This window comes from Callospermophilus lateralis, chromosome 9 (genome assembly GCF_048772815.1).
Source record: "Callospermophilus lateralis isolate mCalLat2 chromosome 9, mCalLat2.hap1, whole genome shotgun sequence".
NCBI classification, from domain to species: Eukaryota; Metazoa; Chordata; class Mammalia; order Rodentia; family Sciuridae; genus Callospermophilus; species Callospermophilus lateralis.
In genome coordinates, this window is record NC_135313.1 from 97221498 (window position 1) to 97247418 (window position 25921).

At 36.7% G+C, this 25921-nt stretch overlaps 1 protein-coding gene across 3 annotated transcripts in view; it reads right to left on the reverse strand.

The window, feature by feature from the left end:
- The window catches only part of Cntnap5 (contactin associated protein family member 5), a 791405-nt gene that overhangs the window by 130727 nt on the left and 634757 nt on the right, over positions 1–25921 (reverse strand). For all 3 annotated transcript variants that reach the window (XM_076865870.2, XM_076865869.2, XM_076865868.2), the window contains exons 15-17: positions 11466–11593; positions 11119–11289; positions 1715–1933 (exon numbers count right to left, since the gene is read on the reverse strand). In XM_076865870.2, coding sequence (XP_076721985.1) covers positions 1715–1933; positions 11119–11289; positions 11466–11593 — 518 coding nt within the window. The remainder of the gene's footprint in view (positions 1–1714; positions 1934–11118; positions 11290–11465; positions 11594–25921) is intronic.

The following is a 25921-nucleotide window of genomic DNA, read 5'->3' on the forward strand; positions in this document are numbered from 1 at the left end:
TTAAAAAATTAATAGTAAACCATAGCACCTACATGAGTTATTAATTAAGAAAAAAAACCTGTGATCATAAAGATTTTAATCACTACCATTTTAGCTTCTGCTGGATATGTAAATTATAACAGATGAAGAGAGAAACGTGATTGAGGGAAAAAAAAATGACACCCTCCTTCTGTTACATTTTTTTTCTTTTGGTTGACATGTTTTCGGTGGCAATTTTTCTCACAGTTAAAAGTTGTATAAAGTCAATTTTAAAGGGAACAAGTAAGAAATGCTCCTTAAGTGGGGAGAGCATTTCATTACTAGCAGTAAAGTTATGTAGTGTGGGAGATGATTTATAGACAAACAAATGCAGAAAGGAGGTTAGGTCTAGGCAGATTGGCAAATTTTGTTCACTTATTGCCATCCCTATACCAGGCATCTGAACTTCAAGTTTATATAGGAATACACTTATGGCTTTTATAGCGTTACAATATCCCTAATGTTTAAAGCTCTATTTTGTATTTTTATAGCCTTACAAGCCCTCCTCAAATCCATTTTCTAAAAATCTTTTCCAAATTATGGCTATAAAATGGCCTTGTATTAGTCCAGGAAATTACCTGAGCCAATGTTGTTGAAGCTTTCCCTCTCTCTGCCCCTCTCTCCCTCTGACACAAGTGTGCGCGCGCACACACACACACACACACACACAATCCCTTATACATACAGAATTGTAACAAGAAAAATAAAATGTCAGTTGAACAGTTGAAATGCAGTTAAACCCCTGTCAAATCCCACCCCTGCTTTCTCTGTCACACATGTGTGGATACACACACACAAGTCACATACATGCATGAATACTTGCACATGCATGCACATAGAGAGGACCGTGATCTCCTTTAGAAGCAGTGGCATTGCTCAATTTATGTTTCATCCAACAAGGGTGCCTGACTAGTGTTAGATGCCCAATGACCACTGAGGGAAAGTAGAAAGAAAAGAAAAGGAAGGAGGGTGGAAAGAAGGAAGGGAAGGAAGGGAGAAAGAAAGAAGTAATGGAGGGAGGAAAGCAAGGATTTAGGAAATGATGGAATACATCCCATCTTAATCCCAGCAGTGGCTGCCATGTCACAGGTGAATTCCAGCTGAGAGATATCTATTCAGGAGCCAGGGACTGCTTTTCTGTGCAAGTGTAAGGCACCTACCTAAGTGATATGATTTCAAGTAGGATCAGAGGAGCCCTGGTTTAAAAAGCAATGGTTCTTCCCCCAACATATTATTGATGGTTGAAATTCCTTTGAATGGGCTCAAGGATTTCATTATACTGTGACCATTAATTATCACACCTCAGGCATCAATCACTAGCAAGGGTGTCCCACTGTCCTGGAATCTTTACCTGCTAAAGTCTAATAGGTTAATACATGTTTTCCTTGAGAGTAGATTTTGATCATAATGATGAGAAACAAAAGGAGTCCCTAGGCACTGGAAAATAACATAAACCAAAGAAAAGGTACAAAAAGGGTCTGAGACCATCCTCAGATTTGCTAGTGTGTAATATAATCATTTATTGCTATCACTAATGAAGCTAGACAGGAACAACCTGCAGAATTAAATTTATAATTTAAAATGACATATTTTCATCATTTCCCTGACCTCAAATAAATGCAAGTTTTGTTGGGCCTAGTCACACAGTGGTCTTGTAGGGTGTTAAACACAAAGGTTGTTTTAAGTTGTCCCCTACCTACAAACAATTGGCTGTTCAGCTGTAAACGGAAATGGCCCTCCTCTGAAGTCTCTCTGGTGCTCCTTGGAAGGCTGTCCACCTGAAGGGAGGTCTCTTTGAGGTTCCTCTCAGCCCGGACATAATGCCATTGATTGTCATTCAGAGCAGAAGGAGACTGGACTACAAGTTCTACTGGGCCATTCCCAACATCGATGGCAAATGTGATCTCAGAAGGAGCTGAAACAAAACAAGGAAACAGGAAGAAGGATGAAAGATGAAGGAAGTTCTCAGTGTGTGGAGAACACAAGTATGTCCTGAATGAATGAGAGAAACAATTAAAGTCACTGTCATTACAGAGCAGACATATTCTTTAAAATCCCTGCATCACTGAAGTTGTTATTAATAATAAAAACCACTAAATACTAAGAGCATACATGTTCCAAGCACCAGCACCCTACCTAGTTGGTCCTAATGGTATAAATCCAGGAAATGGCATAGGAAACTGGGAAACTGATGCCTGTGTGATAAATACTAATCTATGCGGAGGCTCTGGATTTCCTGGGTCTTCTCAGGCTTCAGCTGTGTCATCCTGGACATCTGTAGATATGAGGTCATGTAGGCACTTTTGCTACTACAGAGAGGAGAGACACAGCCTAAGAAGCCCAGTACCCACTTTCATGATATCTCATTAATACATATGATACAAACATATATGCTGTCCCTGTGTCTAAAACAAACAAGAATAAAATTAATTTGAGAGACTAATTCCCCTTGACCAAGGAGAGATTACTGCAATGCCTTAACACAACGCAAGCCTCTGCTTCCACGTTGGATGCCTCTTTTTGCCTCTCTAGAATAATCAGATATCACCAAAGTTAGGTGGCAGCCAGTTAGGAGAAATAATACAATGATATTAAAATACCACAACTATCACGGTGGTTGTGATGGTAATGGTAATAATGATGGTGGTGATGGGAGTGATGACATTGGTTGTGGTGGTAGTGGTGATGATGGTGGTGACTGTGTTGATGAACGGAGTTGATGTTGATGATGATGGTGCTCTGTAATGATCGAGAGGGATGGACTTGGCAGCGTAATAGGTAGACTGAGCTCTCTATTAGGCACTGTGCTAAGCACTGATGGTAAACCCTCTCATTTTAGTCTTCAAAATACCCGGGAGGGGGGGCCATTATTATTCTCATTTGAGTGGGGGAAAACGCCAAGAATAGTTTGCTCAAAATGTCCCAGATAGTAGTAAGAAGCAAACTCCAAGAGCAGATTTCTCACCTGTTTTCTCTATTGAGAATATTATCATGCATTTACCATTATTACACAGGAATTATCTAAATTTGAAGGAAGTGGAGAGGTTAACTATAAAGTGAGGTTAAGGAGAAGGGTCTCATGTGAGAAACTGGAGCCTTCATATGCTAGACCTTATGGTCTTTCTCTGCACTCCTTGATTGTCTCCTCTTCCCTCCCCTTTTATTTATTTATTTTTATTTTTTCCTTTTTTTCTTCTTTTTTTCTTTACTTTTTTTTTTCTTTTCCCTCCCCTTTCAATCAGAAAATGTGCATTTACTTGGCAAAGTCATCAACAGCCAGATCTAAATTATCAGAGATACCAAAGGTCAAACACCCACCCTGGATCATCCCCTTCCCCAGCCTTTAAAACCTTAACAAAAACTTATCCTTCCTATAAGAAGCCTTCATAATGCAACATTTCAAGAAACCAGAGACCTCAGATTGCTTCACCTTCTGGTGAGCTGTGACTTTAATGAGAAGCAGTAAGTCTAAAGGCTGAAAAGGGGGATTTGAGAGAATACACTGATACCACCTTTTCCTAGAGTAAGTTTTTGATGAGACACTTTCTCAGTTTTCTCATCTGTAAAATGAAAATAAAAGCAATACCTATTCATCAGGTTGTTTATATATTAATCTTTTTTAAAAAAAAGATTTTTAAAAAATATTTTTTCAGTTGTCAATGGACAATGTATTTATATGCAGTGCTGAGAATCAAATCCAGTGCCTCACACATGCTAGGCAAGTGCTCTTCCACTGAGCCACAATCCCAGCTTTACATGTTAAACTTGGTCAAGTTTTTGAACTGTGCCTGCCATCCAGTATGAGCCCAAGTTAGTGATGCTACTGTCACTACTTCTGGATGACATAATTTCCCCACCCAGGTGACTTGGCAATGACTTACAAAGCCATGCATGGAGGGAAATGGAATTGAAAGAAACAAATGGGTGACAATTAATGGATAAAAGTGAAGAAAGTCCCTTGAGTCATTTCTTACTTCTGATTCACAACATTAATGGCACTTTGTAGCCCCAAACATTCCAAAACCAAATGATTGCTGAGAGATGAATAGGTTCTGTATTTATTTCTCTCTACAGAATATAGGTAACAATCAGTAAGAATTTGGAGAGAAGAATTTTAAAGATTTTGCTAACAAATATTCCTGCAAAACCAGCCTTGTGGCTATCAAGTTCCACTCAGAGAGCACATTCTGGTGGGGGGGCTCTCTGCTTGGCTGTGTCTCCCCCCACTCCTATGCTAGGTTTCCATGTATCCCTTGTTATATAATGATTGGTTTACTGTGTGTCCCCCTACAAATCTGCAAAATTTGTATGAACTCTATTTTTTTTAGACCCAGCACATAACCCTGGAAGCTCTTGCCAAATTAAAATTTTATTCATTAAAACATGGTTATATCACAACTATAAAATGCAATTTTCCTTAGTTATTTTTTAGCTTTATATCAAGGTATTAGGTTCCTGGAAATTTTTTTTTAATATTATTTTATTCAGATAACCATTAAAGACCTACAACATTTAATCTTTTCCCTCCTAGAACTGAAGGAGAGTCAGTGAAATGAAGTATTAATAGTTAATATTTACTGAGTGCTTGCCATGAGCCAGGCACTCTGCTAAGCATTTTGGGATGGCCTAATGCACTTGAGCCTTATTACTGCCTTGTGAGATTGTTACTTTACAGATGAGAGAACTATAGTGCAGGTGACAAAACAAGTCATCCTAGTGGCAATGGGGTGGAGTAAGGTTTGATTACTGGTGATGTGTTTCTGAACCTCATTTTCAAAACCATTTCTCTAAACCTCACATTGAGACTCCTATATACTCTTTGGGGGCAGTTGAAGCTAGAATAGATAATATAGATACTTGAAAATAATTGAATGAAATATTTGTAGGTGAATGAATGATACACCCCACAATGCCTACAGACTACGTGGTAGTGCACTGGAGCAAACCCAAGCTACCTCTCCCTGGCTGGAGGGAAAAGAATGACCCAGTGGCCCTGGGAAAGCAGTAACTCTGTGATGAGCTTGCATCTGACTTCTCCACACCCTAAGTGTCAGAAAGATACCTTCTCTCAGCATCAACTATTTTACTGTAACCATAAAATAGTGACCATAAAGGAGTCACTTTAGCCTTTGAATGGGTTTTTATCAAGTCAGGTCCTCTGCTAGGCACCAAAAATTCAGAAATGAATGGGACAAGAGGAATCCACATTTTAATTTAAAAAGATTGATAGTGGGAGGTGAAAATGCCCCAACCGAATGTCAACCAATGCTATGACAGAGGAGAAGAAGCCTTCTGACCAGAGGCACCTTTGCGATGTTCTTCCTGACCTCAACGGGAAGACCTGCTGACCATATCCTGGAGAGAGTTCTCTTAGTAAACCCTCACAAGTCTCCTCTGAGGACGAAGTCCTGAGCTTCATGAACATAAGAGCCCAGCTTCATTTCTGTGTCCTCATCTCCCAACGCAGATCAGACATGAGAGTGATCTCAGGTACATTTGTGGAACAAGGAGGTTGCAAGTCTTTAATGTAGCCAATTAACCTCTCTGACCTCTCACGTCCACATCTATAAAATGAGAAATATGAACTGAGAGGAAGAAATATTGTCATACTGATCAGACACAAGCGCTCTCTGAGGATCTGATGACTGCTGTGATTTTTGTCTTTTACACCATAGTTTTGCACAAAATCTCAGGAACTTTGTGAATGCCCTATGCCTTGAGATCTGGAGGAAAGTCATTCTGTGTTCTCCTGAGTCCTAACATTCTTGAATCCTGAGACAATTCTTCAAAGCAGAGTAGGGGGCTGATGTAAGGATCAGAGGGATGGGATTGAGCCCTGGATTCTGAGCCTTGAAGGTGCATGGAAGGACTTTCTGGATTGTTGTATATACTCTCCAGGTTCATTTTCTTCCTCTGCATATTGGATGAGGAATTGAGCAATGATAATTATAGTACAATTCAGAGATAATCATAGGTAGGATTATTTGAAAACAAAAGGAATTAATGTAAAGATTTTAGTCAAGAAACTAATCAACGTAATCACTCAACAATTCAGTGAAAATTAATTTTAGCAGTCTTAATTTTTACTATTCTCTGAGGTTATGACTATCATATATTCAAATTAACATTGAATTTAGTAATATTCTTAGTAGGATATCTCTGAAATGAAAAATTTAAATATTTCTCTCTCTCTACATATACATGTATATATACATGACATATACTTATGTTTGTTTTTTTTTTACTCAGAAACTCAGGAAATTTATGGATTTTTTTCTACTTAATTCGCACTGAGAAGTATTATAAAGATTATTTGAATTAATATTATTAAAACCATCCAGATCATTAGAATAAAAATGGAAAGATTAAATTTTAATCATTTAGAGAATAAGTGATAATATATTAGGCCACAAATAATACTAGGATTACAATTGTACTGAAAACTAATATGTCAAAAATTAAATGCCTATTTGCTGGTTCCCAACAACCACTCTGGGCATATTTTTTTTGAGTGGGGGGGATACCAGGGATTGAACTAGGGGCACTCAACCACATCCCCAGCCCTATTTTGAATTTTTTTTTTTTTTTTTTTTTTTTAGAGATAGGAGCTCACTGAGGTGCTTAGTTGCTCTCTTTTGCTGAGCCTCTCTTTGAACTCACCATCCTCCTGCCTCAGCCTCCCAAGCTGCTGGAATTACAAGCGTGTGCCACCATGCCAGAACTTTGGGCATTTTTATGCAATGACTCATCTCAATCCTGAAAGATGTGCCTTAGAAGAAATCATAATTGATTTCCTTCTACCACTCCCTCTATAGTAGTGCCAGAGTTTGCTTTGGGAAACTACCTTATCTTGCACTTTGGTATCAGGCTAGCTTTGCCTCAGATGGGAGGGAGTTTAGCATAAACAATCTACCATCTTTTCTTGTCTGGCCACAGTCTTTGGTGTCCAGGTTATCAGGTGAGTTGTATACTACCTAAATATTTGATTAGCTGGAAAAGAAATGACTCCAGTCTTTTGCAATGTAACTCTGCTGTAAAGGACAGCTAGCCTGAAGGAAATATTAAGAATTTAGAGCACAGAGAAGATGACTTTTGTTCAGTTGCTGAATTCAAATAAATAAAGCCAGACCCATGGCCTCTGTGCTAAGCCATGTGCCCCAGAACCAGGGTTGAATTCCCATCCTTGTGTCTGTCAGTTCAGAATGAGTTTTCTGTTAATTGTGGCCAAACACATCCAGTTGGTATCTGAGTGTTGCCAATGCCATGGTACATTAATAAATACTGAACAGGTGAAGAAATGTCCAAAGTGGCTCATGAATTGACTTGGACAGGCAGAAATCTGAATCTATATTGGGCTCTATAATTCAAGTTCTTTTTATTACATTATACCTACTCTTAAAAGTGATTTCCTGTGCTCCTTCTCATCTAATCCAAATACCTAGTTCTATATGCACACCATTGTGGGATAATTGTCAAATGGCAATTTTTCCCACAATCTTTTTTTTTTTTTTTTTTTTTGTGAAGTAAATGCTTTTATTCTTTCCACAGAACATATTTTAAACAATGATCACAGTGTTAAGGTTAATAAGATGCTGGACAGATGAGTAGCCAAAGAATGTTACAAAACAACACAATCTCACCAACAATATATCAAATGCAAATTTACTGAGACATCAAGAAAATAGCTAGAAACATCATTACAGTAACTAAGTCTGTAAAACTAGGGGAAAAAGCACTGTATAACAAAAATGCCTTTCATAAGCTATCAAGGGAGCACACGTTAGAGACAAACCAAGTTTCTATTTGAAGTAGCATGTAGCACCAACACATTGGCAGGACCAGCAGAGGGGCAGTGGTGTTGAACCAAGGCATCTGGGACAGAAAGGGATCTCAGGGGTCGCCTGCTGCCAGCCCCTTGTTTTACAAATGAATTTTTCCCACAATCTTGTTTGAAACACTTTCTCTAAAACTTGAGAACATAGTGAAGTATCTTCCTTTTCACAGACTATAGGCTAATCCCAAGGTGACAGAACTCAAATGCCTTAGTTGGAAGTAACTTAGAGGAAATGGATTGGAAATTTGATGGAAACCTGCTGTTTCCTGTCTATCAATTTGGATATATCAACCTTGGAAGCTGCTATTCAGATGGTTATAAAGGAATACTCCTTGGGGATGGAAGCGGAATCTATTTGGAGCCTCTGCATCTGGTAAAAAGACTTTTCCTTTCCAAGCAGCTAGAGTGTATGGGTTCCTTGCTATGAACTCTTTAGGGTAAAAAAATCCCATCTGCCTAGAATCCATAATGTGAGTGAAGCTGCAAATAAAAAATGCAAGATGCCCTCACAATTTGAGCATTTTTTCTTATAAACAATAATAATGATAAAGATAATAACACACTTTGGAAACATGAAACCTTGCATTTTAATTTTTTTATATTAAATCTTGTTTTAGAAATCTATATTCACCAATCTCGTGATAAAATATGCACCAAATAATTACATAAATTGGTTTTTTTGGTAAATTTTTGTATTAAGAACATCTTTGTACAATTCAAAGGGCAAAAAACAGCACCACAAAGTACAAATTAGACATTGATATGTAATTAATGCTAAATTATAACTCATTATCCTCCAATAGTATACCATGACTTTGCTGTGGTTTAATGAATCAAAAGGCCATGGGGCCTAATTTTTATTACATTTACAGTGAGCTTATTGCTTCCATATTATGCAATATTTTCAGAGCATGGCCAAGTTAGTATGAGGAATTTCATTTTACACCATAGCCACAAAAGCTTCCTCCCATTAGTAGACTAAATCCTTAGAGGAAAAGGTGAAACTCCCAATTAAGAGGCTCTCTTGCCTTGTATGTATTGTCCTGTAGCTGCAAAGAAAAACTTAGCTGTTCCTTCATTTGCTGGAGATTTATACAAATATCTCTGCCATCTCTACCAGGCAATGCTTCTGTCTCCTTTTCCAGATCTCTCAAATCCCCAGTGTCTGTTTCTGAGGTGTTGCTTTGTTTTTTCAAGATATTTCATGCAGTCACATCATTGTTGTGATATGGTCAATTGCTTCACTCAAACTATACACAGAGGGATGGGGCACTCAGTGACAGGCCCAAGTCATCACTCTCATGTGCATAACAAGGGCAAGGCAGGGGTGTAGTCCACACCCTGTTTGTGAGCAATAAAAGTGTGCATTATGTACGGAAAACCTAAAGGAATGGCATAAGCAATTAAAATGTATCTAATTCTTTCTGGTTTTTTGTTTTGTTTTGTTTTGTTTATTGGTACTGGGAGTGAATCTACGGACGCTTAACCAATGAGCCACATCCTCAGCCCTTTTTTGTATTTTATTTAGAGACATGGTCTCACTGAGTTACTTAGAACCTCACTAAGTTGCTGAGTCTGGCTTTGAACTCGAGATCCTCCTGGCTCAGTCTCCCAAGCCACTGGGATTACAGGCATGCACTACCATGCCTGGCTTTATTTTCATTATTGAACAGTAATTCTAAGCAACTTCAATGATAAAACATTCCTCCACCAAAATAGTCTTTTGCTCTACCTTTCGACAGATGCTAAAGTCACTGTAAAATTTTAATAATGTGTATATCAACTTCATTTTATTACTATATTTTATTACTTGCCACTTAATAAATGTTATAGTCTGGGGCAAAGTCAACACAGACAACTATTTAAAGTGTATTTAAACACTGCTGGCTTCTGAACATGCAGACTCACACACATGTTTATTTTCAAGAGTAAGAACTCAACTTCTGCCATTTTATCTATACACTTTCTGTGCCATCATTGTTTAGCTTGAATCTACTATTAAATGCAAAATGTTCAGTACCACAAGGGTTGTACCCTAAAAGAACTCAAGAAATTATAAAGCATTGGAAATTTTATTTTCACTTAAAAAAAGAAAAATGTATTATTAATTTTCTGGTAACAAGCATTATTATTTCACCAAAATGATATTTGGTTTCAGAGCTATTTGGAATTTGGTAGAGCTGATCCTAAAACAATACAGATACAGTACCATAATTTCTGGAATTTATTGTAAAATAGAACTTTTATTAATCTTTAGCAAACATTTGCACATCTGTGGCTTTATGTGGAAAACCAATCTAATTTAAAATTAATAAAGAAATATTCTTTGTTCAACATAGAACACAGATGGACAAATATGACTAACACTCTCTTTTTAACACAAACATGTGTAGAAAATAAATTTTGTTGAAGTCATCAACAAATTTGTAGAAAAAAAGATTTAGAAACAGAAATGTTAATGTCTTCATTACTGGTACAGATCAAAAGATTGGTACTTCCCATTTTTATAGAAATAAATTATTTGCCATTGTATTTCATTTTTAGTACTGAAATATATTTTAGTAGTATCATTATATATATATATATATATATATATATATGTATATATATATACTGCTCAATGGTAGAATATTTTACTATTTGTATGTTTATTAATTTTCAAATCATGTGATGATTATTGCTGAATAAAATCTATATATGGGGGATGGACTCTATAGGAAGATGGACATCCTTGCATCTCATTCTGTAGATATACCACTGTTCATGAGGTAAAGATGGGGAAACTGAGAATTCTGATTGGCTAGTAACACTATCGTAGTGGGAGGAGAGAAGTCAGGAAATCACTTTTGAAGCACCAGTGCAACAAAGAATTTACCTCAAATGTCAACAAAATGTATAATTATGATAATGATCTCTACTTTCCATAAAAGGTATAGTCCTTTGGTATAAAATCTCAAAGTCATGGGTAAAAAAAATAAATAAATAAATAAAAATACCCATGGCTCAGATAATAGAACCCACAATAGGTATCATCAAGAATTTCTGGAATGTATATATTTTGATGACAGAATGACTCATAAATGCTGATAGGACATAGTTAGATCATAAAGAATTCAGAGGAAGTGGAAATTATCACTGCTAATTTTACCCTTGTCCAGAAAGATTAACTTGATGATAAAACACACATGCTGTGGTTGGTGTCAAAGTCAAGGCTAACACTTATCCTGAAGATCAATGATAGTAAATTCGTAGATGAGGGCACTTACAGCTTATTTCAAGTCGGATGAAGTCTTTAATGCCAAGGTTTTCAAGGAAAACTCCAGATAAAGCGGTGGTTTTAAAAAAGAAGGAAATATCAGCACTGAATTCCGCATGGAAGGTAGGAAAGTGGAGATAAGAGGCTTCAGTATAAAATGAAACAGCATTCCAGAAGTGTCCTGCAAATGAGAACATCCTTAAGCATGGTTTATTGTTTTCTATGCAGGATGGAAAACACTGGGCATGTGGATAATTTTCAGGACTAGGGGAGACTGCAGGGAAAAGGGATAAGCGAGTTAAAACATCTTGTGCTCATGTAAGGCAGAGAGAAAGCTTCTTTCGATTTAGTACTCACGGTCGCCATAGCAACGCAAGGGACCAATTCTCCAAGCAGCTTCTGAGTTTGATCTGTTGGTATCAGTGATAACTATCTGAGTGACAGGCAAGTGGTCTTTGAAGGAAAGAAAGCCAGTATCATTTGTCCTGCAAAATATAAATTAAAAAAAAAAAAGAAGACAAAATGTGAATAATCTCAGGACTCTATGTCAAGACCCCTCTTTTCAAAAGTAACCTGATTTGATTGCAGGAGGCACGGGTGCAGGAGTACACCAGACGGTCTTTCATCTCAGTAGTGTAAATGGAAGGCTAGAATGCCAATTACAAAACCCATGGCCAGTTTCCAAACACCACTGGATTTTACATCTTCCCTAAATGTGGTTGCAGAAACACTGATAGGTTTACAAAGATTTCTGCTGCTCCTTGTGGCTAAGAGCACCCCACCTGCCCAACACAGTGCTAATGTGACATTAAACATCACCTCATTCCTCATAAAAAAATCAGCTATCTTAGCAACTAAACTTGAAATAGACATCACAAACCTTCTCAAAATCACTCCAAGGATTTGTTTCAGTCACCTGCCAACAAGTTTTAATCAGCTTTAGATGTTTCCTATCACATTTAATTCATGTAAATATAAATATTTATAGTTATTGGTTGCTTTTCATTTTGTTCTTTCTTTTAAAGATCTTAAAAGTTAATGACTCTGACTTTGTTGGTGTTAATTATGCAAGTAAGAAATTGACTAGTTACCTTTTGATAAGAAAGTTTATTAAAAAAATAGGGAAAAAACATTGTCCCCTTCCCCCAATTTCTAGGTAAAAATCAGAAGTAAAAAAACTAGTATTGAAAGTATAAATATTGTGAGCCAGAAATTGACTAGGGATGGGTATATTTTTACCACAGAAATGCCTGTTCAGTGAGTGCCATTAACTCCATTTACAAATGGAGAAACTGAGGCCATCACAGTTTCTAATGTGCCTAAATTCACATTGCAGAAGGGGCAGGAACCAGATCGCATTATTGAAGTGCCCCAGCATCTGTCACATGTCTTTAAGGACAAAGCTTTATAAGTACACACATTTGCTCTGGAATTCCAGATCTCAGTTCCTAGCTGTGTCAGTTTGGGCAAATAAATTCCTTTCTGAAATCCTCACTCTACTCAGTTTCTAAATGGAGATGCATCTGCAATAACAGCATTTAAAGGATTAAGTGAGATTATATAGTCACTGAGCATAGTGCCTGCTCTATGTTAAATATTCCAAAATCTAAGTGGTGACACTTACTTTAGTTCTCTCATTTGTCCCTGAACCACTGTGTGGCCTCAGGCAAGTCAGTTTTTTTTTTTTTTTTAATGAATCTAGCTGTGACTCTGTATTGGAGATTTCTTGCTACATAGTACATGTGGAAAATTAAATTTTAAGATTCTCTGTCAAACTCACGAGATTTTGAGAAAACACATATTTATCTTGGTTATAAATAAATCAAATATTCACTTGCATACTTTTCCTTCCAGTACTATTAACCAAAAATTCTAAGAAACACGATATAGAATACCTATAATTTGAGTACCATATTTGGAGGACATTAAAATGATCTAATTTTAGGTTTAGAGTTTAATTTAGATCATTAAAATGATCTACAATTAGACTTTATTTTCAGTTTGAAAGCACATCTATGAAAGTTATATAGACACAGAATAAACTTGTCTTTTACATTCCAATATATTTTCAAATAGATTTTAAAACAAATTTCAAATAGACAAAATAGAATGAGTATCAAGCCCAGATTCTTTCCTGAAGAAACTTGGTGATTTTATATAGTATTTTATTTCTCTCCATTTTTCCTTTCAAGGTAAAAACGGTCAATTCTGAAGTCTGTCCATCAATGCTAACTTCTGCCTCCTTTACACACTATGGCATCTTGCCTGCATCAATTTGATGTTCTTGTGTCAAAGTGCTGGCCTACACAAATAGACCTGTAAGAATGAAAATCTCTTCCAAAAAAAAAAGAAAAAAATCACATTTAGTTTGATGATGCAAGACACATTACTAAGCGCACTATTTGTTGTTGTTGTTGTTCTAAAAACTTACACTGAAAGAAAAAGTAAGTTGCTTTCCAAAAGTTGTTTAAAGTAGCAGAAACAGATACAAACTCAAATGCCTAGAGGGGCCAGGCAGGTAATAAAAAGAAGTGGAGCCAGCTTTATGTTAGTAATAAATGGAACCTGATACACAGCTTCATTGTCATAGAGTGGGTGAGAAGAGTGCCTGGTAGAAACTAGATGTCTCTCTTAAAGTGGGGCAACAAGTTCCATTAGCAACAAGTAATAATGCAAATCAAGAATGCAAGACCAATGGGCTAGCCTGGAATCTTAATACGAGATGTTTCCATTGTAAATCTTGGCAAAGTACTTAAAATTCTTAAAACAAAAATGAATAAAAATATGGTGGGAACCAACTCTGAGTGGGCCAATAAACTACATGTAAGGGTTGTGTTCAGCCTATAGGGAAGTAAAGTATCAAGGGGAACTTACAAGTTTATTCATGCCCTTAGGGATGCATTGAGAATAAAATTAGATCAAATTTAATTTATGAGTAGCAAGTGTAACTTCACCATTTTGAAACCATGGATAGAATGTTTGGGGTGATATTGATAGCGGTCGTGGTGGTGGTGGTAGATTAATAATAAAATGATACAAATTATGGTGATACCACCTGATAGGTAGGGAGAGTGAAGCTGTAGAATTTTTTTTTCACATTAAAGCTAGCATTTTGTAAATACTGACTTCCTCTGAAATGATCTATGAGATTTTTGTTATAACTTCAGTTTTGAGGTGACTGTGTCATAGTGGGAAACCATTTACATTAGAAACAAATTAGCAAGAGCTGGATCCATGTGGCTCGGTACACTAGTTGTATGACCAATGAGATCACTCTGGACCTGTTGCCTTACCTTCTGAATAGCTATAATACTACTAATGGATATTGCTGTAAAAATCAAAGTCAATAATTTATAAAAAAGCTAACATGCTGAGAAGCAGAGAGACTTGATAAATAGTTAATGAAATTATCAGTGATAGTTGAAATAAAAATGCTAAATAAAGGGAACCTCATTGTTGGAAGGAATGGGCAGGCTAGCCAAAGGGTCCAACTCATAAGAGCATATGGATAACAAAAACAGCATGGTACTGGTACCAAAACAGGCGGGTGGACCAATGGTACAGAATAGAGGACACAGAAACAAATCCACAAAACTACAACTATCTTATATTTGATAAAGGAACTAAAAGCATGCAATGGAGATAGGATAGCATCTTCAACAAATGGTGTTGGGAAAACTGGAAATCCATATGCAACAAAATGAAACTGAATCCCTTTCTCTCGCCATGCACAAAAGTTAGCTCAAAGTGGATCAAGGAACTTAATATCAAATCAGAGACATGGCATCTGATAGAAGAAAAAGTTGGCTATGATCTACATACTGTGGGGTCAGGCTCCAAATTCCTCAATAGGACACCCATAGCACAAGTGTTAATAACTAGAATCAACAAATGGGTTGTACTCAAACTAAAAAGTTTTTTTCTCAGCAAAAGAAACAATAAGAGAGGTAAATAGGGAGCCTACGTCCTGGGAACAAATCTTTACTCCTCACACTTCAGACAGAGCCCCAATATCCAGAATATACAAAGAACTAAAAGAATTAGACAATAAGATAACAAATAACCCAATCAACAAATGGGCCACGGACCTGAACAGACATTTCTCAGAGGAGGACATACAATCAATCAACAAGTACATGAAAAAATGCTCACCATCTCTAGCAGTTAGAGAAATGCAAATCAAAACCACCCTAAGATACCATCTCACTCCAGTAAGATTGGCAGCCATTAGGAAGTCAAACAACAACAAGTGCTGGCGAGGATGTGGGGAAAAGGATACTCTTGTACATTGCTGGTGGGACTGCAAATTGGTGCGGCCAATTTGGAAAGCAGTATGGAGATTTCTTGGAAAGCTCGGAATGGAACCATCATTTGATCCAGCTATTCCCCTACTCGGTCTATTCCCTAAAGACCTAAAAAGAGCACACTATAGGGACACTGCTACATCCATGTTCATAGCAGCACAATTCACAATAGCAAGACTGTGGAACCAACCTAGATGTCCTTCAATAGACGAATGGATAAAAAAAATGTGGCATTTATACACAATGGAGTATTACTCTGCATTAAAAAATGACAAAATCATAGAATTTGGAGGGAAATGGATGGCATTAGAGCAGATTATGCTAAGTGAAGCTAGCCAATCCCTTAAAAACAAATGCCAAATGTCTTTTTGATATAAGGAGAGTAACTAAGAACAGAGTAGGGACGAAGAGCATGAGAAGAAGATTAACATTAAACAGGGATGAGAGGTGGGAGGGAAAGGGAGAGAGAAGGGAAATTGCATGTAAATGGAAGGAGACCCTCAGGGGTATACAAAATTACATACAGGAGGAAGTGAGGGGAAAGGGGGAAAAATATAAGGGGGAGAAATAAATTACAGTAGAGGGGGTAGAGAGAGAAGACGGGAGGGGAGGGGGGAGGGGGGATAGTAGAGGATAGGAAAGGCAGCAGAATACAACAGACACCAGTATGGCAATATGTAAATCAATGGATGTGCAACTGATGTGATTCTGCAATCTGTATACGGGGTAAAAATGGGAGTTCATATCCCACTTGAATCAAAGTGTGAAATATGATATATCAAGAACTATGTAATGTTTTGAAAAACCAACAATAAAAATTAATTTAAAAAAAAAAGAGCATATGGATCAAAAGAAAACTCAAATTCTCATTCAAGAGCTGGGCTGAGGCACAAAATCAGTCAATGTGGTTGCTCCTTAGCTTAGTTATCTGAATCTGGAGATTTCACTAAATTTAGAAAAGCAGAGCTGAGGTGGGAGCTGCTAATTTACTAGTGTAACCTTGGAGCAAAGTGTGGTGAAATGCCACATGCTAAATGTTATTTCCATCAACCAATTTTAGTTAACTGTTGCTCTGGAACCTTCTTTTAGTACAGTCATTTGAGCGACTGAATCCATTAAGAGGGATAATGTTTTTTCCCCTTTTTATGTCCTTTCCTATTTCAATCACTCTAAAGTAACAAATAAAACATTACGCATATGGCAGGCAGACTTAGAAAATTATAGGATGAACTCAAGACCTCAGCAACTTTTGAAGTCCTTGTGTAAACTTGAGTGGATTAATATCAATAGATTCTACATAACCTTCCTTAGAGTGGGATGCACGATGCTGTTCCCTGTGGTTGCAAAGTGGGAATGACCAGGAGGATGGCCACAAGCAACTCTGCAAATCTGAAGTGCTATATTGATGTTTGCCAATGACTCTATCATAGCTTTGTTCAGAAGGCATTGGTTGCATTTTGACTTCCTTCTTCAGACTTCCCAGGAAAAGGACCCAGGGAATTAAGTTGATAAGAATCTCAAAATGAGCTGAAGGGTCACTTGTCTGCTAACAAAAACAAATGCAAGCACTGACAATGTCTACACATGGATAACACCCATCCCATTGTGCTTCCTGGACTATTCTTTTTTTTTTCAGTCCTGAGTACAATGAACATAAAGAAAATATTATTTGCATACATATTTAAAAATTTCTGAAACTGTTTTATTTTTTATAAATACTCTAGAAACCTGAAAGCCTAGGGCTCTTCACAATTAGATGTAAGAAAACAAAGTCAGGTCTTGGCATAAGGAATCACAGTCAATGTTTACTCAATATAACTTTCCTGTGAAGAGATAAAAATGACCCTCAAAACTTTACAGGTATGAAACTGATTTAAAAATAGTGTCACTGATGAAAAATTGTGGAGGCACCATTTGCTGAACATACTCTGGATTCACAGATTTGAAAGGAACAACCAGTAGTGCCATAAATATATGCCTTTCTAGACTCATCAGTCCTAGTCAGGAAGCAAGCAGATTAAAAGTCAAAACCATTGGATTGTGGAGCACACACACTTGTGATTCAACATCACTTAGATGCAAATGACTCCATACCCATCTCTCTCATTCCCTGGAATAAATCAACTCTTTTCTTCAACTCTAAAAATTTTGCCACACTCAAATTCAGTTCCTCCTCAAAAATGTTCCCAAATGTTCTGCATCCTGTCCTCCTTCTCTGCCCTAAATTCCTTCTTATATATTTAATTTTTACATATTTATATTATTATATACAATGATGTCTGATGTTTGTTAACAAATTGACTTGTGTGCATATAATTATTTTTCCCATTGGAAAAGGGTTGATATTATATATAAAGTAGGCTCAACTATATGCAAGGATACCTAAATTATTAGAGCATCTCTTCCAGTAGTGACTTGCTTCCTTGGCTTTCTTATGGTTTTAGGGGTTCAACCCTGGATAATCCTGCATTTTGAATCCCATCTTCTTCTGTTTTCTCAGTTCAATTTCTCCTTTAATAGATCTCTATCCTTATATTTCCCACCTTCAATTTCTCCCTTTTACCCATCTCTTTCTGTTCATATGCTTTGGCTTCCTTAAGTCTACCTCTCAATCCAGTTACTTCTCTTTCTCCTTTTCTCTTCAGGGCCCAACCATTTTTTATGTAAGTATCTGTATTCTCTCCTTTATCGCTTTCATTTTTAAAAAATATTTTGTTTTAGTTGTAGTTGAACACAATATCTTTATTTTATTTTTATGTGGTGCTGAGGATCGAACCCAGAACCCCACATGTGCCAGGCAAGAGTTCGACCTCTGAGTCACAACCCAGCCCCCTATTTTTTTTTTTTGAAGATTTTTCTTTTAGTTGTAGTCGGACACAATACATTTATTTTATTTATTTTTTTATGTGATGCTGAGGATCGAACACAGTGCCTCGCACATTGCTTTTTGAGCGCTCTACCACTAAACCACAATCCCAGCCCCCTTTATCTCTTTTTATCCCTAATCTCTCTTCCTCCTCAACCTAAATAATCATCCTTTCCTCTTTTTAACCATTGAAATGTCTCCCTTTAAATTGCTAATGATCACGCAACATACCAGCCTCTCTCCCCTTCACCTTGTTGTATTATTTTACATTATTGCCTTCATGGTTGGTACACACACACACAGATACACACACAATTTTTTTTTGGTGGTGCCATATTGAACCCAGGGCCTCATGCATAATAAGCAAGCACTCTACCACTGAGCTACTCCCAGTCCTGAACTTTAAAAAAAGTGAAAAATAAGATACCATTTGAAATCATTTTGCCTTTTTTAGAGAGGAGTTCTTTTCTGAAGAAAATCATCTGAAAGTTGGAATCATTACTAGATAGAGTTTAGAACTGCTATTCTTGGAACATAAAGATGTCTTGGGGGTTCAGTTGCAGACCTCATCTCTCTGAATCGAGTGTGAGGGTTGCCACTCCATTTCCCTGGCCATTGGATATAAAGTTTTATCCATGATCTCACTTAATCCTGAGGAAAAATCCTGTGATGAATTGTATAATAATTACCTTGTTGTGCAAGAGAGAAAACTGAGATTCAGAGTGGTGACAAAATTCAACTTGCATCATTTGCAAATGGAGTAGCCATTTGGAGTGAGCCCAGATTTGTACACCAATAAGTACCATGTTATTCTGTGCCTTCACTGTCCCCTGGGTATATTTTCATTTAGTCTCTGCCTTGTTTAGACAGTGCTGAAAGTACAACACCAGGACCTGAGTCCTTGAGCTGTCCTTGGTGGGTTTTGGGCTGACCATCCCCATTCTGTTCACACAGGCTTTCTCCACATGAGATACAAGTCAATTGATTAGGTTTCAGTTTACTAATTTGCAATCATTTTCCAGCCCTGCACTCCCTGAGATTACACCTGGGTCACCTTGGCAAGAATTCTGCGAGTCCACAAACTCTTCAATTACACATTTACAAGCAATCTTTTGGCTTATTTCCACACAAGGCAGACCCATCTATTACATGCTGATTTTTACCAAGAAACTTTCAGAAAGAATTCCCATTTTGCCAGGAAAGTGTCCTCAATATTATTTCTTTACCCCAAATTTGATGAGTGAATGAAGTTTGTGAAGGTATACTATTGCTTCCTTTATGTTATTCATCTTATTGCATGCATGTATATGTACATGTTTTAGACAGTAATTTAAAATCTAGAACTCAGTAGTTCCTCTTATAGCTTATTTATAATACTGTGAAAATCAAGAAAATAATAACAAATGTGATGACTTCCTTTTTATTTTTTCAGAACTGACTGCATGCCATGTCTGCTAGATACACAAACTATTACTAATTCAGCCAATACTCTCTAGAGGATAGTTAACCCCCGCCTCTCTATTTTTTCTTTTTTAATAAAATAAGAATCTGAAGCTAAGAAAGGCTAAATCATTTAGGTTCTATAATTAATAAGCACCAAATCTGGGATTTGATTGTCCCATTATGAAATAAAGTACAACTTAGAGATTTTTTATAATTTTGTATCCAGAAAGTGACAGACTACCAAGAAAAAGAGAAAGAAAATAAAAGGGGGGAAGTGTTAAGATTATGTTTGTATAAATGCACTATATGTATTAGCTCATGATATTTTTCAGAAAAGAAAATAGTTTTTTCTTGCACATGATGAAGACTTTATATTTAAAAAGTATGCAGAGACAATGGGATTTATTTGTCATTAGCCAATTGCATTACCATAGGTTATGAAAGTAGCACTAGGTAGAAATGAAAAAGGCAGACAGAAGGTACCAAGGAGGAACAGATTCAGCAATAGCCTCTGCAGTGAACTGTCCCTTTAGAGCTGTTCCCTGAAGCCATACTTGACCAAGGAGTCCAGCAAGTTTTCAGAGCAAGAAAAGGTTGTAAGGAACGTCTCCCTACCACCACCACCACCTGTTTGGCTGTGTTCTGACTCTAGAGAGTTCTGAACATCTCCATGGTAACTACCTCCACAGGGAAGGGGCTATTTCCCTCCACAGGGCCAGAGCAGCCCACTGGGTACTGATTCACCTGCAATCTATATGAAGACCAAAGTTCCTTCAGCAGTTTGGTCCAACCTATGAAGATCAATAAGTACATCATCTGATAATACTATGGTGGGATACTCCTCAATAATAATAATGTGAAAAGTAGAAACAGAGCATAAATCATTTTTTTTCCACTCTAGACTTGTTTGGAATAGGAAAAATCAGTCACAAATCCAATGTTGTTCATCACAAAGACATGGAAAAATAAGTAATGATATAAGCATACCATGGGACACCATGCAGTCATTAAAATGGACATGGTACATTCATTTTCATGCTTATTTAATAAAACCAAGAAAAAGATCTCCAATATTTGGGGTGGGGGATTGGAAAAAAACAATCTACAAAATAATATATAATTTTATCTTAATTAAAATATAGAACTAATGATAGACCTGTTTTAATTGCTCAGTAATAACTGAACAAACATATTTAAAAACCTGCTACAAGTATAGAAAAATATTTATGTATATAAATATCTTATACATCCAACTATTTTCTGTAGGAGTAAGATTCTGCACATGGGGAAGAAATGAGGACTTAGGGAGCTTCTATATTTTATTCAAATATGCCTGAAAAACCTTGAATATTTTATAATAAGATTATATTTCTTTGATGATAAAAAACTCCTAACATTAAGAAAATCAGAAAAAATAATTCCCTGTATATATTATTTAAATTGTGGTAGAGCAGAACTGACAAGTATAATCAAACTTGCAGAACAGACAAAGAGGTAAGCAATTCATCTGATTCTGATCCTGATCTGAGTAAGAGCTACTCTTAGCCGGGTGATGCCATAAACTTGGTGATAAATAGGTAAATTAAAATGGAAGCCAAGGCCTTATTATATTGAAGTGTATATTTATAATATTTTTGTATAAAATAATAGTCCAAAATCAAAATGTTGTATAAAATATTCTAGATAAATGTGAAACTCACTGTCAATATTGACTCTGTGTTCTAATTATGCACTTTTCCAAATTCTCAAATATGAGACTTCACAGACGATCTGGCTTTTTAGAGATTGATAGATGCAAAAGAAACCTCAGTTTATATCTTTCTTATAAGTAGTAAAAAGGACTATCCCATAGTTATATTTTGTTTTCCAGAATACCTGAATCATAAACTACTCATATTGGATATTTTCTCCTAATAGATGAGATGGCATCATCATAAAATAACAAAACAACAACAAATTATCTCCTAAATACTAACCTTGGCAAAATATCTACTATTTTACCCTATCTAGAATTCTACAAAAGAATGAGGTGATATTATGATTTTGACTTTTCAAACTCTGATTATTAGTTTTTCTTTTTTTTTTCTTGTATTTTCCTTCTACTCTTGAGTGTTCAAAGCCCTTTCTACTCTCTCTCTATTCCAATGCACTCTGAAACATTCTTTTTTGTAAACTCTGAAGCCCAATCATGGGGACACTGGTATAAACAAGGTACTATCAAGTACCCCAGAATGTGTACTCTGAGGAAAAAGCTAAAGTATAAACTAGCAGATAGAAATTAACAAGTAGAGGGTAGATTTAGCATAGAGGAGAAGAAGAGGGGAAAGGAAGGTACTCCACCACCCATCCATTCACTCACTCACTCATTCAGCAGTTAATTAATGGACGACCCACCATTTGCCATGCACACTTATATCCAATACAAGGATGAAGAGCCTTGATCGAATTGCTGGACTTAAGTGGGAATTCAGGGACTGAGTGAGTAACAACTCAGACAATCCTTTCATAATTCCTAACTACTTGGGAGAAAAGCACTTCCAAAGCTCAGTAAAAAATAGAATGACTCACAAACAAAGTCACAAATAATAAAAGTCAACCAGTAGAGATTGGACAATATTATTATTATTTTTTTTAAATAAAGGATAGAACCTTAGTATGCCCTGTGGTGATTTTTCTTTCCTTTCAGGATTCAGGATCAGAGCCCTATCTCAGGATGCAACCTGGTAGGAGGTACCCTAACTGCATCCAGCCTAGGGATCTCAGACCTGGAAGTTTTGAAGAAATCAAAGGTTTGAGAGATCAAAGAACAGCCTAGGCCAGGAAATAGCAAAACCCTAACCCCCATGGGTATATCCAGGGTCATATCATTAAATCCCACGAGAAGAGAACGAAGGGCACTTATGAAGGGCAAAGTCTGGGACCAGAATTAGACATGGACTTTCAAAGAGAAAGGCCATTTGAAAGTAAAGGTATAAACAGGTATCTTTTGCAGGAGGATGAACACTTTTAATTACTTTGTAAAAATTAATTCACTTTAATTGACAAATAAGAAATATGTATATTCATAGTGTATAATATAGTGTTTGAATATATGTATAAATTACTGAATGACTAAATCAAGTTAATTAACATATTACACAAAAAAAATAACCTAAGCGTCAATCAACGGGAAAATGGGCAGAGAAAATGTGTACCATATACACAATGGAAAAATAAAACATTCCTGCCATTCATGATTTGGAGTTCATAATGTTAAATGAAATAACCCTGGCACCAAAAGATAAATAACTACATTTGATAGTGAAAGATAATTAATCTCTAGCAAAAACATTTGTTAAACTTGGTAAACCTTGCTTGTGAGACTGTGAAAGATAAGTAATGGTTAACAGTCAAGTAAACATCAATGAATTCTAAAATGGTCAGGACTGACCTACTAAAAGAAAAAGATGTGAAAATATGTCCAACAGAAGCCATTCATCCATCTTTCATTCATGGCTTCAGCAATGTTCATTAAATAATCGCTCTGTGACAGAGAAGTAGAATCAAGGACTAAACAGAAGGCAAAAGCTCCAGGATTCCATACACTGAAGAAAAAATAAAAATAAGGTCCCCTAAAAATATTCTGTTCTTTAAGAAAAAGACCAGTAGGTTTCCTTTCTTGTCTTATCAGATGAATAGAATTTAAACCCTATATCATTTTTTCTTCCTGGTTTGTATCATATCACTTTGTACAAGGATACACTAAGGGCAAAAGGCACAGAATAGAGTTTTTTCAAAAATCAGATAAAAACTTTTACACTTTCTTGTACAACAAATGAAAGAATGCTCTGCTGCAAAGCAAGAGAACTTTTCTGTCTTTCAACCTGGAGAAATGGATGAAAAAGCTCCTGATCAGGCTGTGGGTCACCATCACCAAGGAGCCCACTGTACACCTCCCACCTGCTGTCCCCAGTGCTGTCTACCCCTGCTTTTCATCCTCCACCTGGAAGATTATTTCACCTCCCACACAGCCCAGCTCTGCTCTGTGCTATCTCCAGGGCTGCAGGCTGGGGATGTCACTGGGATTTTCTTTCCTAATCTCAGTGTGCTTCCTCAGTCTGAAGTACTTGCTTCAGCAAACTCATAGTTGGAAAGATTCCTATCAATTGGATAATTAAATGAAGAAAAGTCCTCTTGCAAACAGTCATTAGCTGTGAAACTGTTATTTATTATAAGTTTCTTCATTCCTTTCTCTTTTTCCTTCCTATTTCATATTTAGGCTGAGATAGAAACCCTTAAGAGATCAGTTCCATGGTAACATCAGCCGTCATAGCCACAGGTTTGGCATCCACAGATCCAACCCACTACAGATTGAAAAGACGTTTCAATTCTAATTGTGAATACTGAACAAGAACAGTCTTTTAAAATTTTGTCATTATTTCCTAAGCAACACAGAACAACTATTAACATATCATCTATATCGTATTAGGCATTATAAGTAATGTAGTGATGACTTAAATTACAGGGAAGGATGTGTGTAGGTTCTATACAAAGTACTACTTCACTTTACACAAGTGACTTGAGCGTCTGTGGATTTTGCTATAGGGGTGAATCTTGAAACCAAATATCAGGAGACAACTGTACACATGATTTACTTATCTAACTGGGACTTCCTTTTACCCAAGCAAATGTATTCCTAGAAATATCCATTGGGCAACTTTTTTCTCTCCACAGGCACTCCATCTTTTGACATCTCTTACTTTCACCCAATCCAAGAGAACACACCAATGTTCATTAATTAATTGGTTCTCATTGGAACATATGACAGTAAGTTACACAATTACAGAGGCTTATTGAAACAGTCCAAAGAATTCTCAATCACCAGAGGCTTCGAAGTTGCCCCAGGTGTCATGAGATATCTGACGTAGCAAGAAGAAGCATGCTGCAGTGATGTGATTTGAAAGATCCTGGGAGAATTCTTTCAGCATCCTCACTGACTAGCCATGATTGAAATCCCAACATTAGCAGTTTCTTTGCTATATAGTCAATAGGAGAATCCTTGAATTCAGCTGAAATATCATTTTTTTGTTCTCTTACTCAAATGACCTTAACCATGCCACTAATTATCTCTGAGCCTCAGTTTCCTTTTCTGGGTAAAGGAGATGATAATTAAACCAACCTCAAGGGGTATTGAAATGTAAATATCAGAAACAGTACATAAAATACTAAGAACACTTCAGCATGTAATAGCATTTTTAAGGGACAATATTATTTAGGAGTTGTAATATATTAAACTGCTCTCTAGAAGGTGCTACATTAGCCCAAATCTGTTCTGATTAACCTTCTCCAAGATCAGAAACTTGAGGGAATTTTACAAGGCAAAGCCATTTGTGGTTTATTAGATGCCCTCGGAACACCAGCAATGCTAAAAGGAACATGCTATCTGAAACAAAAATCCGAATTTTATGTGGAAAAGCATCTTGACCGTAATTTGGTCAAGAATAATGTTGGATGAATGTTGAACCTAATTAATCATTTCACCACAGTATCAGCTTTTGTACTTTTCCTTTTTGCAATAAATAATGGAATTGGGTACATAAAAAATGAATGCATTTCCACAAGGTTCTACCAGGTGCTGTGTCTGAATGCATATTGCATGTCCTCAATCCCTATGCTGACAGAGCTAGCTCATTGATATTTTCCACAGAAGGAGCTTGCTTCATGATCTGGATTCAACCTTCTTTCCTAGCTTCATCCCCTGTAGATTCTCCATATGAAACTATGCAACAACTACACCAATGAGCCCATGTTTGGGGGAAATAGTGGTTTTCATTTTCTTTTTCACATTACTCTGTCTCAGCACACAGAGGTTCCTCCTTCCTGTATAACACTAACTTGCATATTCTTCTAGATGGCTGGCACAGAAGGGAGACTTTGTAAATAAGCAATAAAAAAGCAAATACCACATGGCATAAAACATACAGTTGCTCATATAAAAAGTTATTCCCCCAAATCATGTATCCTTAGACAATGGATAAAACCTGGAATCTCAGCCTCTGTGTTTTCATGAGAATGATGAAATGCACTTGTTCTTTTCCCACCTAGACTTTGCCCTGACAGGTTCCACAGGAACCCCTGTGGATAAGGCACACAATGTTCTGAAGGGAAAGTTAGTTCTCCGCTCCTAATTCTTGGAAAGTTGGCTGCTAAACAAGACCCAT